The 18,544-nt window shown below is 43.1% G+C and overlaps 1 protein-coding gene across 1 annotated transcript; it reads left to right on the top strand.

Moving 5' to 3' along the window:
• Positions 1–4,364: 4,364 nt before the first annotated feature.
• Positions 4,365–7,985, top strand: adora2ab (adenosine A2a receptor b; the record flags this gene model as incomplete). The annotated part of the gene is made up of 2 exons (XM_080848150.1): positions 4,365–4,786; positions 6,881–7,985. The coding sequence occupies exons 1-2, from the start codon at positions 4,422–4,424 to the stop codon at positions 7,983–7,985; spliced, it is 1,470 nt and encodes a 489-aa protein (XP_080704276.1). The 5' UTR covers positions 4,365–4,421.
• Positions 7,986–18,544: the final 10,559 nt, after the last annotated feature.

The following is an 18,544-nucleotide window of genomic DNA, read 5'->3' as shown; positions in this document are numbered from 1 at the left end:
TAAATGTAACCCCCATACATCGTTAGCCCATTGATAATTTGTATTAAACGCCCGTCTGTTGGAGACAAGTACTAGGCTACATCACAGTCAAGGACTCGACCCGACAACATTTTAACAGGTGTTTTATGTTAATGCTTAGCCACAGTACGGCCAGTTGAACTATACAATATTATTTGCAAAGTTTGTTACGAGAGGTAGCAATAGGGGATATCCAGAGCTATCACCTAAAACCACATCGGCACGACTAGGACCACAACTCGGAAATTCCGAATCGTTGATAAGGCACTACAAGGCAGACGCCTCTTTTACCACGTGTGCGCACTGCTGTTACGCATTCAGACACTCCAGCCCAGTCCACAGCTACCGCGCGCAGTGTAGAAAAAGAAAACGCGCCGACCCAGCTTGAGCGTGGGGAACAGGGGGCGTTCTTTTCATTCTGTGATCTTATACATCATTCCTCATACGTAGGGTCTTTTAGGGGGGGCTAAGTAAACTTTTTTTCCAATCTAACGTCACTCATTAAAGGCTGGGACCTTTCTTCGCTCGGTATTCCTTTTCTTTGATACGGTTTCGTTCTAGCTTTTTTTTGAGACCACCAATGGGACATCCACAAGTTTGTTTCATCTCTGTAAGTACCCATTCATTTCTATCAATTTATGATTGGTGTTCCCTGCTGTAACCAAGTTTCAAACTTGATGTCAGCTACCCAGCATCGCACTGAAACGACTTTTACACTCAAATGTGTTAAGTATGTAGCGATGGCTGTGATATAATCGCGTCAATAATCCGGTTTTCAGTGAAAACCTCAGAAAAGTATTATTTTCAAGTTGTTATGTTCGTGTTATCACGGTGGTAAACGGTGTGACTGTTTGACTAAAGTGGGTACGAGAGTTGTAGTTAGGGGACAGTTGTAACAGGCTTAATTTCTCGGCTCGTGTCTAACGCAATGCGATGAAATTCACAGACATCTTCATGTGCGGTGGCATTGCCAATATGTTCAAAATTCCAGTTTGTGTCTCATTCCCTGTCAAAAGACAGATGTCGTTTCGTGGGACAGATGTGTTACTTAAAAGTGTTGCACAAGATTATGACTGCACAATCGGTGCATTTGGACAGGACCACAAATAACAGTTAGTTAGGATTGTAATCTATGCTAGTAAAATTAATATAAGCATATATTAGGAGAGATTGATTGGGAGCATTTGTAACGCGGCATTACGTGCAATTGGTTGCAACCAGCAAGCGTGGCTAGCAAGTGAAATAGGGTACACTACCCACTGATGCAGTACAAAAGACTTAATAAAAAGGTCTAATCTTGTTTTATGAACAAAATAATTCTGACGTATAGACACGTACTGGTTAAAAATAAGACAAATATAAAAGTGTTGTATCGAGGGCTATATGGAGTAGGCTACTGGCAGCAGGGACCAGGGTTAGATCTGTGGCGGAAATGTGGCACCCTTGGTTTATTCCCTCTCTCACTAGCATTTTGATACAAACACTGTAAAGTCTACACCTTTAAAAAGAAAGAAAACCCTATCACCCCTATTTTGGTTTGAACAATGCGTGGCTTTTGCCGCTTTACCCATTCAAACTGTCATGTTACAATTGTCTTCTGGCAGTGTTACACCTCCGGACAGTTGTAATAAAGCCACTCAAAGTAAGGCACATGCTTGAATTAGTGAAGTAAATATAGAGACGAGAGGAGCATGTTAGATACGTTAAATTAAATAAGTGCCTTCTGCAACAAGGCAAAACTAAAAGTGTACCCGCGGTCTCCCCTTTTCCGATGCTGTTTTCTTCAGCCCTATGCTGGCTAACGTGACAAACTATTTTTATATACCAACGCTGTTTTTGATTAACGGCCTCCTGGTGGTGTTCAACTCATAGCCGAGCTTTGGCTTTATCGTATTCCACAGGGCTCTCGAAGTCCCCACAGAGTCTGATAACCACGCGCTGGCACGGAGGGGGAATCATATCACTGCCATCCCATCCCTTTCCGTCCCTTCTATAAAGCTAAATGAGATCCTCTGGCTTTATACTGCCTGTACATTGGGCAGCTGACATCTACAGCAAAACCCTTCTGTTTAGAATCAGCCGCCCTCTCGCCTTGTATTTCCGGGTGCTAAGCAATGTTTGAGGCGACATGAAATATTCCAAGGAAGAACTGTTTGTCATGTGAAGATTGAGAATGTTTTGTTTGAAAAGTTCCTCTTGTAGTCACTAAATCATCTGACCACAACTGTAATTCGCATTGTATGGTTAGGACAGTTAGAGAGCTTGAACTTCCATATGAGGACATAGAGGGCTATATTTACACAGAGAAAGTCATTTTTATGTTGTGAAACTACCAGCTTCATAGGAATCCCCCTTGTTGATAGGCATTATCAATGGAAAGCTCTTAAACTCATTGGAAAGGGGTTACCTAAGGACAAGATAATGATAAAAAAAACAGGACTGACCCACTAAAGCCTTCTTGACAAGTCTCAACAGATCTGTCAATCAATATTTCAGATCTTAGTTATTTTGTTTAAGATCACAGTGGAAATGGAATCAAACAGGGGGTGTCTGTTTGTCAGCCTTTGTTCGTGACTCAGGGCCTAATAGAACATGTCTTTGGAAAGCCTCAACAGATACCTCTTCAGCATGCTGATAACGTAGCTCATCAGGTACAGCTGCCGGGAATTCTGTGCCGCACACACACACACACACACACACACACACACACACACACACACACATAGATACCACACATCTTATCGCACACCACAGAGAAGCCCCTGGGGGATGGCCTTTGAAGACATCCAGACAGGCCTGGTGGCAGGGAGAGTGAAGCCAAAGAGAACAGCGGCCTTGTTCTGTCTGATAGATGGCTAATTTGTTGAGGTATGTTTTGTGAACTGTGGCTGCCAAAATCTCTTGGCTACACAAAACAAACTGCCTGCCTGCCTGCCTGAGCTTGGGCCAAAAGCTGCCTTGTCAGCCCTGTGTACATAAATGCTTTGTGCAGAAAGAGAGAAATAAATAAACAAAACAATTGTAATGTTCTAACATCTCTTCTCAGGGTTCATTGAATGTTTTGAGTTCATCAAACGATCATGGTTTATCTTTTCTTTTTTAAGCTGTATTCAGAGGCTTAGTCACACTGACTGACATTGAATCTGTTCGCCACAAGGGTCACTGAGGTTAACACTGTGCTCGTTGTCAGAGTTTACCAACCCATCCTCAAACTGTTCTCCATTATCCTTTAGTTTGAGTGGCATGAAGGATTGGTTGTATGTAACAGTCACTCTATAGCCCATTTACAATAACCTTGTCCTTGAAACCTGAGAAAATCTAGGAAACTCGGGGGAAGGGCTTGCCTAAATAGTTCACAGAGAGTCTGCTGAGGATAATATTTTTAAAATAACATTTTGTAGGAAGAATAAGGTCTCTGAAAATATCTTTGAATGGGTTTGTGCACACACAGAGATGTACCTTCCTCTTAAAAGGGCTTGGGAACGCTAAGAAGAGTCATGTGAGTGCAAGCACAATTGAGGGCTTGTGCTAAAAAATCTGAGCCAATTATAGTAAAATCTTTGCTGTGCTGAACTGTACATTTCCTAGAGATTTGTCGAGGTCAAGGAAGTGGAGCACAGGGTCTTGTGAAGAATTGCAAAGGCATACGTTCTTTTTGAGAAAGGATTTCCTAAAATAAAACCCGGCATTGTTGGACTTTCTACTTGTGTGGGAAAATTGACCTCCCGGCTTGCAAGATAGATGGCTTATTTGACCTAGTGTGATTGTGTACGTGCAACGGCTCCGCATGCATGCATGTTTTTTTTAGGTGTGTGTGGGTGCACAAATGTGTTTGTATGTGGATTGACGTAATGGACAAATATGTTGGTTTCTTTTCTCTCTTTTTCTCTTCTCTCTTGCAACCCCCCCCCCCCCCCCCCCCTTCTCTCTCTCTCTCTGCAGGGTTTGTAAGTAGTCTGGCCTCTATCCTGCCTCTGGTGAAATGCTCTTTGCTCCAATGAGGTGATCAGAACAAGGAGCAGAGGTCACACCCAGGCTTGAGAGTTTGGGAGGGGTGGAGAACAGAGTCCAGAGTGGAGTCCAGGCTATCACTCATTTCCAGTCCCCCTGCCCCGTAGCAGCTTCCAGCACCCCAACCTGGTGCTCAGCGATCCTCCCTCCCTCTGGCCACACGTTAGAGCAAAGAAGAGCCAGTGGAAGAGATTCGGAGGTTGGGCGATGGATCCCGTGTAGACCCAGGTGTATGGAGGATCTGATTTTTAAAAGGACATCACACTGGCATGGGACTCTCGCTCACGTTTACGCTGGGCACGCAGGTTAGCGTCCTAAGGAGCAGCGATGCCCGTGCCCACTGACGCACCCCCCTCTTCCCTCCTGGCTCCTGGTCCTGGTTCCCTCCAGCCATGTCTCTGCCTGAGGAGAGCCAGCCACCTGGTGGCCCCGCCATGCTGAACAATGTCTACATCTTCCTGGATCTGCTCATCGCCCTGCTGGCCGTGGCGGGCAACGTGCTGGTCTGTTGGGCCGTCTGCCTCAACAGCAACCTGCAGAGCATCACCAACTACTTTGTGGTGTCGCTGGCCGTGGCCGACATCGCCGTGGGGCTGCTGGCTATTCCCTTCGCCGTGGCCATCAGCACAGGCTTCTGCTCCCAGTTCCATGGCTGCCTGTTCATCGCCTGCTTCGTGCTGGTCCTCACGCAGAGCTCCATCTTCAGCCTGCTGGCCATAGCTGTTGACCGTTACATCGCCATCAAGATGTCCCTTAGGTGAGCTCATTGACTGCTGTTAGTGCTGGTTACATGTGAGAATATAACATTGGTGATGTAATGCCAGTTTGATGATGACAAGCGAGTGTGTTGAGGCACTTTTAGAAGTGTTTAGACATCTTGCATCTTCCATACTCAATGTGTCTGTATAGGTCATTCTGTGTGCATTGTTTAAACCCTTGTATTTAGTCTAAACACAAATACTCAGTTTCAGTTAGGCTAAGGTGAGCCGGTGCGGTTTTTGTTCCCTCAAGCTGACAAAGAACACACTTGTCTAGGTAAGCAGTGTGTGTCTGTAGTCATGGAGGAATCTGTGCATGTTTGTAGTAACCACAGGGATAAATCTCTGTTTGTCTGAGGATTTAAATAAAGCCGTTGGTTGTGAGTCACTATCATGTTGAGGTTGATTGTGCCTCAGATCACAAGGCTCTATTTCCTCACAGCTTTGGTTTCACTGCCAAGCTGAATGTGGAGAAAAAGCCTGCTGTTGGGTAGCAGTTAGGACTATGGATCAGCAAACAATGTTGTGGTTCTGGGTATGGACACTGGCTTTGTCTTTGCCGGTAATGATGTGTGCCTTGTCTAAAGTTCAGAAATTCTAGAAAGGGTACAAAAATAAAAAATATATATATATACTCCTTATTATCCTTATTTATCAGAGCAAGTCACTCTCTCTCTCTGTCTATCTTTTTATCTATCTATCTCTCTATCTCTCTCTCTCTCGCGCTATCTTTCTATCTCTCGCTTTCTCTTTCTATCTATCTCTCTTTCTCTCTTATTCACACACAAAAACATACACACATATATTTCCTTTCCATCGACCATCTGTCATCTTCATCTACATAAAAGAGTATCTTGGAGATTAAATGACGCTCATGCAGATAAAAGTGGCACCAGTCTGCTATTACTGCTGTCAGTTGAAACTACGAAGTACACTTCATGCAAAACCAAAATACTGTCACACCCATTATATTTCCTTTTGTCACAGCAAGCTCTACAAGGCATGCCAAAAGGAAACCACACAGACGGCCTCAAACAGTGATAGGCACACAAATGTTTGTGGTTTGTTGTTGAATATATTAGAAGGTATTCTGTGGAATGATGGGTCTTTTTCTTCTCATATTTTGCATGGAGACACAGGCATATTGACCTATCATAGTTTATGGTAGTTAATGCCCAACATTTGTCATTCAAATGTATACTGCCCGGCCTGTAGCTATGCACACACCCTGATACAGAATGAGCCGAAATCTAAAATTAACCTCTTTCCAAAATAGCCAGCTTGAAGGTAGAAGCTGCTGGCTGAGAGCCCCTGGTTGGGGCGTTGTCTTCCCTAGAAAACCCTAACAGGTGTTGATTGCATAAAGGCTGTCGGTTGGTGAGTGTGAATGAGGTTTTTCGCAGGCCTGAAGCCCCTGTAAGACCTGCAGCTTTAAACGAGCCATGCAGCAATCCGCAGCACAGCAGGGAAACATCTGAGTCATCTGGGATTAGATGGTCCTTCCATCCTTACCCCCCCCCCTTGCTGGAGTTCAGTCTCCACAGTATCCTCTCCCTCAGGCGGGTGTGGTTATGATGGGTGTCACATGGTATTCAGTCAGACTCACAGCCCTGTGTTTTTGATTCTTGTCTTTGTTCTGCGTGAATGAGCGCGCTGAGCTGTTTGTCGTGGCCGTTCACTTCTATTGTGATATTTCCAAAATACCTCAAAGAGTTTCCTGACTTACTGTGAACTTTGGTCTTTGAAGCTCTCTTACGACCCCTAAGGGGTACAGGTTGGCTCAGACAAAGGCGACTAAAGCCTGATTGGTCATAAATTCAAAAATGCACCTACAGCCATACGTGTCTCCATCCGCAAAGCAGGTCAGTTAAGAAACAATAGCAATTTCCTAAACACCAAAATAAGAGCAAGGAGTACATTTAAGGACAGTATGTCCTAAAACTCTTGAGGATGTAAAAGTGAGCTATTAAAATGGTTTGTGTTGAATGTGAGCAACATATTACATAATTCTCCCTCAACATAATACTCTCTCTCCGTTTGTGTGTGTTTGTGTGTGTGTGTGTGCCTGTGCCTGTGTGTTTAATACCAAACAGGTACAACAGTCTGGTGACTGGCAGGAGAGCCAAGGGCATTATCGCCATTTGCTGGATACTTTCCGCTGTCATAGGCCTGACGCCAATGCTGGGGTGGCACAAGCACCAAAACGTCACCACCAACTCCTCCCTGCCCGCCTGCCCAGCGGGCACCACCAGGTGTCTGTTTGAGGACGTGGTCAGCATGGAGTACATGGTCTACTTCAACTTCTTTGGCTGCGTCCTGGCGCCTCTCCTGGCCATGCTGGCCATTTACGCGCGCATTTTCATGGCTGCTCGGCGGCAGCTGCGTCTCATGGATCTGAAGCTGGCACACATGCCCCGGCACATCCACCAGATGGACGGCCCTTCGTCGTCATCCTCCTCCTCTTCTTCACGCTCCACGCTGCAGAAGGAGGTCCATGCGGCCAAGTGCCTGGCCATCATCGTGGGCCTGTTCGCCCTGTGCTGGCTGCCTGTGCACATTCTCAACTGCTTCACCCTCTTCTACTCCAGTGGGCGCCCCGACTGGGTCATGTACATAGCCATCATCCTCTCCCACGGCAACTCAGTGGTCAACCCGTTCATCTACGCGTATCGCATCCGAGAGTTCCGTCACACTTTCCGGCGGATCATCCGTCAGAACCTTCTGGGCCAGGGGCGGCGCCTGGGCAGGCTGGAAGGGGGGACAATCAGCCGGATCGGTATGAACACGTCCCCTGCTGTCAGCCTGGGGGACTCCACCTGCACCGTGGTGAATGGCTACGCTCTGGAGCCCAGTCCCAAGCTGGGCTTGGTGCCTCAAGATGGTCGCCGGAGCTTTCTGGAGGAGGGGTCCGCTGGGCTTCCCCAGTGGGACGGCGGCTTGGGCGTGGCACATGCGGGGTACGTGAACAATGGCCGTGGCACCGCCGACGGCAGCAGCTTCCTGCCCACGCCTCAGCTGACCCCTCAGACCACCCACACCAGGAGCTGCCCCCAGCAGCGTGAACACGAGGGCAGCTTACCGTTAAGGGCGACCGAGGTTGTGGAAGTGAAGGACTGTGCGATGATTTCACCCGTAGACGCCATATCACTGTTCTCTGTAAGGACTAACCTGCCCACTGAGCTCACGCGGGTCTCGTGATGTCACAGTGGTGCTGATGATGAGATGAAGAAACTGTGTTAACGTGAACCACTGGAATCCACACAACACAGGTGTGGTGGACTACATGAGACATCCAGGTCCAGGTCCAGGTGTGATGGACATCTTGAGACATTCAGTCAAGTCTTTTTCACACCACATTCCACATGAACTTGGGCCTCACCATTGGCAGCAAACATAACTCTGCTCGCTAAAGACCCTATGATGTATTTTCATTTCTTTGTAACACTGGCTTCACACAGACCAGGTGATAGCAAGTTACCCTCCAGATTACTGATAGACTATGGATTGTCATTGTCTTTGCACTTGTCATTGATCATTTGACTGACTATTCTATGTAAGCATGGTTATTGAATATCACAGTCTGTGACGACATCTTGTTTTGGTGTTGACTATGTGACCAAATATACCATTTTAACCATGATGGTTGCTCAGTCTCTGAATCATTTTGGTATGCATAAGTAGGCATTAACATGGAAACAAAAGCTAAGCCATCGAGTATTACACTTCCTGAAATCTTACTGCTTACACTAGTGGATAAAATTGATTGGATGATGTTTGTGTTTTTTACAGTAGTTAACTGAAGGTAGATCTCTGTAAGGCAATCATCTCTCAGACCCCAAAAAGCTCGTTGTGACATTTCTGCCAAAGCCTTGAATAAATGACATCAAAGATCAGTGTGTACTCTAGATGTACTAGAACAGTAATTGTCGTCAGGAGCATCACTATCAGCATTCTGCATTAAGAAGCCTCAACAGACAGGCAGACACTCTTATAAACCCAGTTTGTCCCAATTTGGCTATGTGGCTGATATTAAGTGGCGCTCCTGGTCCTAATCTGGTCCTTTTTTATGGTGTGGCAATGTAATACCGTTATTTTTGTCCTTTTATCTGTGTATAAACTTTTGTACATCTTTTTTTCCAGAGGGGACCTCAGGATATCCTTACCCTTTACAATGAATCAGGACTTTTTTTGATAGACATATACAATGTCCACAATCTACAAATACTCCCTTGACCAAAATTAAACTAATCCACCTAGTGTTTCTGATTAACCAGATTGTATTCATGCAAGTGTCTCTAAGAATGGTGCATTTCGGACAATTAAGTAAAACAGGTATGTTCTATATTTCAGGCCGGTAAAAATAGAACTACAAGGCCTAGGTATGTTGCTGTGAACTCAAAACAGGTCAATAACCCCGACGTCATCATGGAATTAATTTGCAGGAATGAACTCTAAGTCAGTTTTGGATGCCTGTTCAATAAGTTAAACTATAATGATAGGATAACTCTGTGCTGCCATATGGCAGTTGGGTCTTAATCAGCTCTGCTGAATGTGGCTGTTTCTTGTACATGTGTGAGCTAGTGAGTTAAAGTATAAATGTACATATGTGTGGCACTGTTGGCCATAAAGAGCTTACCTCATATAACATGGTGGTTTTGCATTGTATATACATTTCCCAGCAGGGAAGCTGAGCCCTGTTGTTTACCAGCCCAGTATGAACACTCACACATCATCACGTCATTCTACACCCTCCTATTACCGTGTGGACAGAGTTGCCGCTGACGCCAGTCTACGGGCTTAATGCAATGGAAATCAAATGAAGGGGGCGTTGGATGATGTCTTTTATAGTGCCATTATGCTCTCCCGTTCCTCGTTAAAAACGGGCTTCGGTGGAAAAACTGCATTAAACAAAACGGCATTAAAGTGGTTCGGTAGCCTCAGCGGCAGCCTCGTGTGAGGGCAAGAGAGGTGTTGTGATGGAGGGAGCGATGATGGGGTGGGGTGGATGTTGTTATTCCTTTTATGATCGGGTATACTGGATACCAAACGTCCACTGGACAAAGAAAAGGGGTATGTGGAAAAAAGTTGATTCCTAATGGATAGTTTTTAGGTTTTTTGAGGGTGTGGATTTAAAGAAATGTTAACATAGTCCCCAGCACTGGCAAGCATGCTCAACTCACCAGACTGCATTCGCTGGGTACACACGAGCAGTGAAGTGAACAAACCCCTCATACAACATAAGAATAATATAGCTCACTAATTATAGCTCTAATGTTTAATGATTTAACTGCACATTGTGTTTTTTCTTCCTTTTGAAAATGATTCTTCTGTGTCTGTATTTCCTTTTAAAGATTTGTTGTGTGAACAATGCCAGTTCGTCTCACTGCACAAACAGATCAGGACTATGATCTCCCCCAAACCACTTCCTGAAATGACATTAGCTTTGTGGGTCTGTGTTTGAGTTGGCCACTGATTATCCACGATAGCCAGAGGTCAATGTTTGGTTACTCTTTGGTGTGTGTGTGTGTGTGTGTGTGTCAGTGTAAGGTGTGTGTTTGTGTGGTGTGGCAGCTCTTCTGGGTGCCAAGTTTGACAAGGAAGCAGTTCACATGATGACACTATTGATTAAGAACAAAGAAGTATTGGTGCTCTTCCCCGAAAATGTGTCACTGTTACTTCTCTCAAACACTGATGTTAATCACAGGTGCGGTGACCTGTGATTACCTTCCCTGAACTTCACCTCTGTTTACTTTTACCCGTCAGTGATAGGACCTCGTGTGTCACATTCAAACTGGTGACTGAGAATTTTGGTTGGAATGGTTAGTAAACACAAGCACGTCTCCAATAGCGACTGACACTACATCTCAGAATGTGAAATGAAAAAGCTCTCTTTATTGTCTCCTAAAAGAAACAATGGCTGTGAAAAAGAAACAATACAGTTTGTCTCATTGTGCCGTCACCTTGCGGTCTGTGATTGTGTGGAAACTCAGCTATGCGTTGAGGTAACAGAATGCTCAGCGCTGCCATAGATCCCCAGTCCTTGACAGGCTCGTTTTTTGGCGGTAAAATTAGTTTTGCCTTTGTGACACACCAGGGTGAGTTAGAGCACAATCAGCAGTTAACTCGACTGGTCTATGTCTGTGATCTGAAGATTTATCTGTGTAATCAGACAGGCAGGGCCTGTGACCCAGCACTCCTCTGGCAGGCTTCACTGAAGGCTAGACCTTCTTAAGCTTAGCAGGCCTGCGTCCAGATACACGCTTAGCCCACCATCACTGCAAGGTCATCTCACGGTCCTGGTTGCATGCATGGGAATGGCAGAAGTTTAATTCTGTGAGGTAATTTCTCGTCTGAACCTCCAACCTCAACCAGATTTCCTGTGTGTGGGAAAGTCTTGACACACTTACATGATACAATGTTATCTTTCTGCGGATAACGCAGTGGTTTTCATGGGAAATGTGGTAATGAATGTGACGTCTTTACTAGATGATGATGAGTGGTTTTGGAGCCAATGAGACTTAGAGGATATCAGACTTTCTGCTGTCCTTCTCTTTAGAAAAGACCCCTCGGCAGCCCTTACATGTCCCCCATATTGCCCCCCAGAGACACATTTATGTCTTTATGTCTCCCTGTGAAGTTCTTTTTCATTTCTGTGGAACAAACATACCCCTGGGTCTTTTGACTACAAATTAAAAATGAAGTGATATTTTATGGAAAACTATTTCTTCTCTCCAAGGGCAATTATTTTCCTGGAATTGACTGAGATGGATAAAGAATGGCGTATTTGAACCACAAATCCGTGCTGATTGATGTAGATCCACATCAGTGCTTGCATGCACTGTTCCCTAAACTGATTCAGAGTAGGATGAGCTTCCCATGTCTACACCCTCAATTAGAGCTATGATTCAGCAGGCATGACATTCTGCAGAGCAGGTGATTGCACAATCACAAGAATGTCATGACAATAAAATCATAGCGAGCGATTGAGGATCATTTTAACTTAAAATGGTATAGGATCATTTTGAATGCTTTATAATTGTCTTACATGTTGAAGCCCATCGGTCTTTACTTAGATGCCACACCTTCAAGCATTCTTAAGGCGGTATTGTGGTTTGTAGTTCCCACAATTACTTTAACATTTTTTTGTTTTGTTTTGCTGACTAAAACATTATGGCACTCAGGAAAGGTAGGATTTCGTAAGAATCAAACATTTTGTGTATGTCAGCCAATTTAAATGTTTTCCATTTATTTTATCTGGCTTTTGTGCCTATTTACCAAGACTGCGAGACAGAGCGCAAGAGAAACACCTCCATGGGCTGTGTCTATTTGTTTTACTGTTAGATCAATATTCTCACTGTGTTGTGACAAGTGAGCGTGTCAGGTGAGTTTTATTGCCTTGAGAAATCTGCCCACATGAAACAGGTCTCATAGAAAAAAAAGAGAGCTTCAAGAGTTGTTCACTGTAAATAATTGCTCGTAAATCATTCCATTTTACCTTTCTATTAGTTTATTAGTGATAAGTCCATCAAACCAAAGGCCATATTTATACTCAGGTTTCCTTTTGCGTTCGGCACTTTTTTGTCTTCTTTGAACAGCATGGCCGAAAGGAACGTGCGTAAGAATAGCAGGGCTCTTGTCTCTTTTGAGCTCCTCTCTGGATCAGTCACATTTAAAACATTGGTCACTGTCCAATTCTCACTTGGCCACAGTGATAAAAGAATGGCATTCCCAGCACAACCTCAGATACTACAAGCTTTTATTCACATAGACACTATGCTCCAGTCTCTCTCTCTCTCTCGCGCGCGCGCGCACACACACACACACACACGATTTTCCTAATAATTTGGTATACATCTGTATACCTTGTCACAAGCCTCTCAATTTGAACTAATTTGTTTTTCATGATCTAAGCAAAGATAATTTTGTAGGATGAGTTGTCGTAACAAGCATATCCTACTAAATTGATTTTATTTATATTTCATATAAGATAATTCTTCTAGAATTAACAACTTGCAGCGGGACAAGCATGTCCCTCAAAAATATAATAGTGCATCCCATCTCAATGGTCTGTCCTGCCATGACTGAACTACATCCATGTTCCAAGTAGAACTGCACACTGCCCCCTGCTGTAAAATAAGGGCAGACATAGTGATATTTGACTTTATTGATGTATGATACCAATGTAACAACAACAAACATAAAAGATGATCAGGGGATTACACAAAAATACACAAGAGGCATACAACCTCTCAAACATACAATGCACATTACATTTCTAGTCTTTTTTACACGTAGTAAGTTTCAATAACTCCATACCATTACATATCGACATTCAAGGAGCAAAGATGAGACGTCCTTGTGTGGTGAGAACTGATAGAAAATCGTAAACAACAACAATCGCCGGTGGGGAGAGGCCATTTTTCCATTGACTGGAATCCTGCTTTATTTATTGTAGGTTACAAAAAATAAAGAAAATGGCGGCGATTGTTGTTGTTATCGATTTTCTATCAGTTCTCACCACACAACGACGTCTTATCTTTGCTCCTTGAATGTCGATATGTAATCGTATGGATTTATTGAAACTTACTACGTGTAAAAAAGACTAGAAATTGAATGTTTATTTTTAAGCCTCGAAAGTTGCACTGGGTGCCTTTAAAGTTCAAAACAATCAAAAGAGAATCATGTTTAAAATCCCAATAGACAACTTCTTAAAAGTGAATCATGTTTAAATCCCAATAGACAAGTTCTTAAAAGAGAATCATGTTTACATCCCAATAGACAACTTCTTAAAAAGGCCTAGGCATCTTGTGTTTTACAAGTTTACTGACCTGTCTGTGTTCTCTCCCATATAGGAGGACCTTTGCCTGCGAATGCTGATGCTATGATAGTTTGTGGTGCGACCGCACATGAACAACACACTCCTTCCCCATGTTTGCAACCACTAGCGCACCCAAACAGACATGGTTTGCACACACATGCACACACAAACACACATACAACTGATTACACAAATTTCCACTAAGTTCAATTATTTATTTAAATGAAGTTGGTGCACCAACAAAGTTAAATGAAATGGAGAAAACATCTACCAACCGGTTGGAGAGTTTGTGCCATCATCTGCTAGATGGTCGGTCCGACAGAAAGAAGCGCAGCCGGAAACCCAGAACATTTATTTTTTTTCCTACCTCAATGAACTGCTAATTGCCTAGACTGGCAGAGGGGACACTAAAAATGGTCTGGGCCATACCACTTGTTTGATGATAGTGAGGAAATACTATGTTTATGTCTCAGGGTCTGTTTTGTCATTGTTGTATGGTTTAGTTTTTGTGTCTACCCCTGTGTGTAGAAATGATGCTGGCCGCCATGTATATATGTTCATTGTTCTGTCTAGTTTGGTTAGTCTAGTCTTGTCAGGTATGTGTATCTATGTTGACCCTTTTTTTGACTGCTGATGTTCTCTTTTAAGTTGAGGCATAAAGGGTATTTTTAATAGATTTGTTCTGCTGCATGTTGTCTTCTACTACGTTTATAAGCTTAGCAGGTGATATTCCTGGGGACTGTTGCTGTTTGTCCTCTGTTAATTGAGAGGCTTAGCAGTTCTCCTGGATATTTGGAAGCATATGAAAACACATATTTTTTAACCCTCACTCTGCCTGAGCTTTTGGGGCCAAACTCACATTGTTGACGGCAACCCGAGGCTCGGCCCGTCACAATGTTCTTTATTCAAGAGACAATGTGTGCAAAAAGTGTATTCTGCTGTGGTAGCCTATGAGATTGATCTTAATATTATGAGATCGTCTTAAGTCATAATTGTGTGATACGGAGTCATTGTTATGAGATGAGATCTCAAGAAGTCATCATTATGAGATACAGTGGAGGCTCCTGAGAAGATTCTCAGGAGGGGCAATTTCTTTGATCATTAACCATTCAGTAGGTAAATTAAGCAACACAATTGTTTCAATTTGTTGTTAGCTGATTAACTCTTACAGCAATAGCCTTTTGTCCTGATGGCAGCACACAAAAGAGCGATTTCCTCTCTGGCTACATAGAGTAGCGGTAGTTGCAGGTGGAAAGCTAGAAAGTTGCATCCAGGAGCAATCATACGCAAAAAAAAAAAATCCAAAATTATTCTTCACATTACTCTATTGTAAAATAGCTTAAATACCTGAACTTCGGTACGGACATTGTCGTTCCCACAAAAACGGTGCACTGCTTCTCAAACAACAAGCCTTGGATAACAGGCAATGTCAAATAACTCTTCTAAGAAACCTGTACCTGACACCCAGAAACCTGTTGAATGGATACATTTGGTAGGAGGTCGTAATTGTTTTGTCAATTTATCTTCATTAGTACGTCGACTAAAAGGAGTTTCTTTTGAAGAGCGAATGGAGTTGTTGTACTGAACGTTAGCCATCTTGACAGAATGAGACCTTTCGAGGTTCTCCGTCGGTTGGTGGGTGTGCCGGTTAAAGGCACCCAGTGCAACTTTTGAGGCTTAAAAATAAACATTCAATTTCTAGTCTTTTTTACACGTAGTAAGTTTTAATAACTCCATACCATTACATATCGACATTCAAGGAGCAAAGATGAGACGTCGTTGTGTGGTGAGAACTGATAGAAAATCGTAAACAACAACAATCGCCGCCATTTTCCCCCCTAATCTTTATTTATTAGTGCCGCCAATAAATAAAGCAGGATTCCAGTCAATGGAAAAATGGCCTCTCCCCACCGGCGATTGTTGTTGTGTACGATTTTCTATCAGTTCTCACCACACAACGACGTCTCATCTTTGCTCCTTGAATGTCGATATGTAATGGTATGGAGTTATGGAAACTTACTACATGTAAAAAAGACTAGAAATTGAATGTTTATTTTTCGAGTCTCAAACCTATAAAGTTGCACTGGGTGCCTTTAAGGATGGGTGGTAATGCAAGTATTGGTGGTAAACTTCTTATCTGTTATTGTGGTGCAACCATATTCTATTCAGTAACACTCTGCATGTTTGTTTTATTGTTGTTTTATCAGGGGCAAATCTGAGCAAGAAGCAGATTTTCAAGTCATTGAAAATACATTTGGCATCATGGCAGCACGTTGGAGAATTCTTGGGATGACAATTGAGTTCCTGCCAGACAAGGCTGTGGATGTCGTCAAAGCTTGCGTTCTCCAAAACTACCTGGCCTACACAAATGAGACAAGCACACCCGAGAGCCGCTACGTACCACCCAGTTATTCTGACAAATACTCAGCTGAATTATTACAGCCTGGTGAGCGGCGCAGAGTGGTGGCTGGCGACTCGAATCTAGGACCTGTAAATCCATCACAGATGTCCAGGAGCCGTTCCACCAGAGCTGCTATAGGTGTGAAATGAATTGATGCAATTCTTTCTGACGCCAGAGGGGGCGGTACCATGGCAAAACGTCAATGTCGTGTGGCACACTTGGCCCCAGATGACCTGATAAACACCTGATAATCTTACCTGATATGCTGACTTGAAGGCATGTAAATAGAATTGTAAATAAAAAATCTGGTTCACTTAACTGTTTCAAAACCTGTTTGGTGTTTTATATTTTTCTTTGTGTGCAAAGTGCAAAATAAATAAAAAGCAAAAGAACAAAAGTGAGTACAAACTATTCAAATAATACTACTGAACTATTAACAAAGTGCAAAAAAGCAGCATAGTCTCTTGGTATATGACGTTCAGTCCAGTTGGCGGGGTTCATACAGCATGTTGTAGACCTTGAACATGACATCAGGCCTCTTCTCTTGAGGCACCCTCCTCACCATCTCATCTACAATCTGGCCAATTGAGGTGGATGGCTCGGGGGAGGCCTCAGGTGTAGAGGTGGATGGCTCGGGGAAGGCCTCAGGTGTGGAGGTGGATGGCTCGGGGAAGGCCTCAGGTGTGGAGGTGGATGGCTCGGGGGAGGCCTCAGGTGAGGAGGTGGATTCTACAGATAATGGCTTTGAAGATCCTTTGTTTGTTTCTGTGCTGCAAGGTGAGGTCTGTTGTTCATGATAATAAAAGAACAGAGTTGGTCTGTAAGCTATATGGAAATCGTATATGGCTACAATGGTGAAAGTAACATAACTGCATTCATTACATCAACAATAGGCACTTTAAAAACAGTGTCTTTGTCTGTAAATTTGGAGTCTAGGACCAGAAGTCTTGGTTATTAAATGGATTACTAACGACATTGCTATTGTGCCAACTCGCCCACAAACAGTTGGTCTTTTAGCTAAATGAAAACAGCCTGTAGCTACAATGGCAAATGTTACAGGCAATCGCATAACATCTACAATGCAGGCCACCATTTAACACCATTTATTCATTATTCCGTTTGCAAAATGTTGAAGCATAGACCGACAATGTCTATCTGCAGTGTGACTCTCCCACTCTGATTGCACTGCTAGCGTGCTAGCTCGAACACACAGAGGGTGTTCAAAAACCAAGAACTTATATTTATCTTATTGTCGTAGTTGGACGACGTCTCCCTATGTTTATGTGTGGCGCCAACCAATAAGAATATATAAAACACAGGGATTTCCAGCCCCCTGCATCGCCACTGCTGCTTTTCATTGCCTATCTTAACTGTGAGTTGTAGCACCTATATTCCATATAATTATGTTCTTCTAGTCCACTTACTTTAGGATTTTTAATTTGTATGTTTATCATCTTCTTTTTACTTGTTTACTTAACTCTTGTATGTATCATTTCATTTTATTTATTTTAGTTCTTTATTGTGTTTCCTGTTATTGTATATGTAAAGCACATTGAGTTGCACATGTGCATTAAATGCGCTACATAAATAAAGTTGCCTTGCCTTGCCTTGCTGCCAGACAAATTTGTCCCTCACTTTCCTCCATCTTTTCCTGCATTCCTGGAGCTCCAAACCAACATTGACCGCACTTTCCTTTCAGGAATTGTAGGTCATCTGGGAATCTTTGTAGTCTTTCAACTATGGACAGGTGCTCATAATTTCTTACTTTTTCAGCCACACGCTCTTCAATTTGGTCAATGCTTCTGAATTTGGTCCACACTCTTCAATTGGGTCCTTGTGGACAAACCACCCCTGATGAGATAGCAAGTTAAAATTATACAAAGTCATTATTTTCAGATAGTAGGCTAAGTCATTTTATACAAATAAAATGCATTATTATTATTATTTTGTGAAATATTATGACAAACTTAGTGACAGTCATTTTTTTCAAGTGACAGGTTTCCGCACAATAGACATCTCATGTAGCGAACATTTAATTTAAAGCAGGAATTAATAGTTTTATTTGAAAACTAGCAAACTTACTACCTAAAAGACATGCAAAAACTTTACAAACACCACCAACAGCCCAGTTGGCACTAATGGAAGCTTGCCGACACTGGTGTAGCCTACTTTGGCATTATAACTGGTAATGTCATGCTGTGTAAGCTTTTCTTCCATTTTTGCCGGGAGACCCAGCCCGAAACACAGAACTACATAGTTCATATCCTGGAGTGCTAGTGGAAAAGACACAGGTGTTTATCTGTCCTTCACATGACCATATGCTATCAAAATGAATTTGAGGATGGTACCAACATGAGTTGCCTATAAAACCATACGTCGTTTTATTGCATAGTGTTGCTTTAACGGTTAAAGTTTAACCGCTGAACAAAATAATGATTAGCGTTTAGTGACTGTGTAGCCTAATCTCATTCCACTCCACAAGGGGGTGCTATTCCGAACAGGTATGCGGCGTAACAACACAAAATTAAACAAATAAGA

The sequence above is a fragment of the Sprattus sprattus genome (assembly GCF_963457725.1).
Source record: "Sprattus sprattus genome assembly, chromosome: 11".
NCBI classification, from domain to species: Eukaryota; Metazoa; Chordata; class Actinopteri; order Clupeiformes; family Clupeidae; genus Sprattus; species Sprattus sprattus.
Note: the sequence above shows the minus strand (reverse complement) of the source record. Positions and strands in the feature narration are given on the sequence as shown.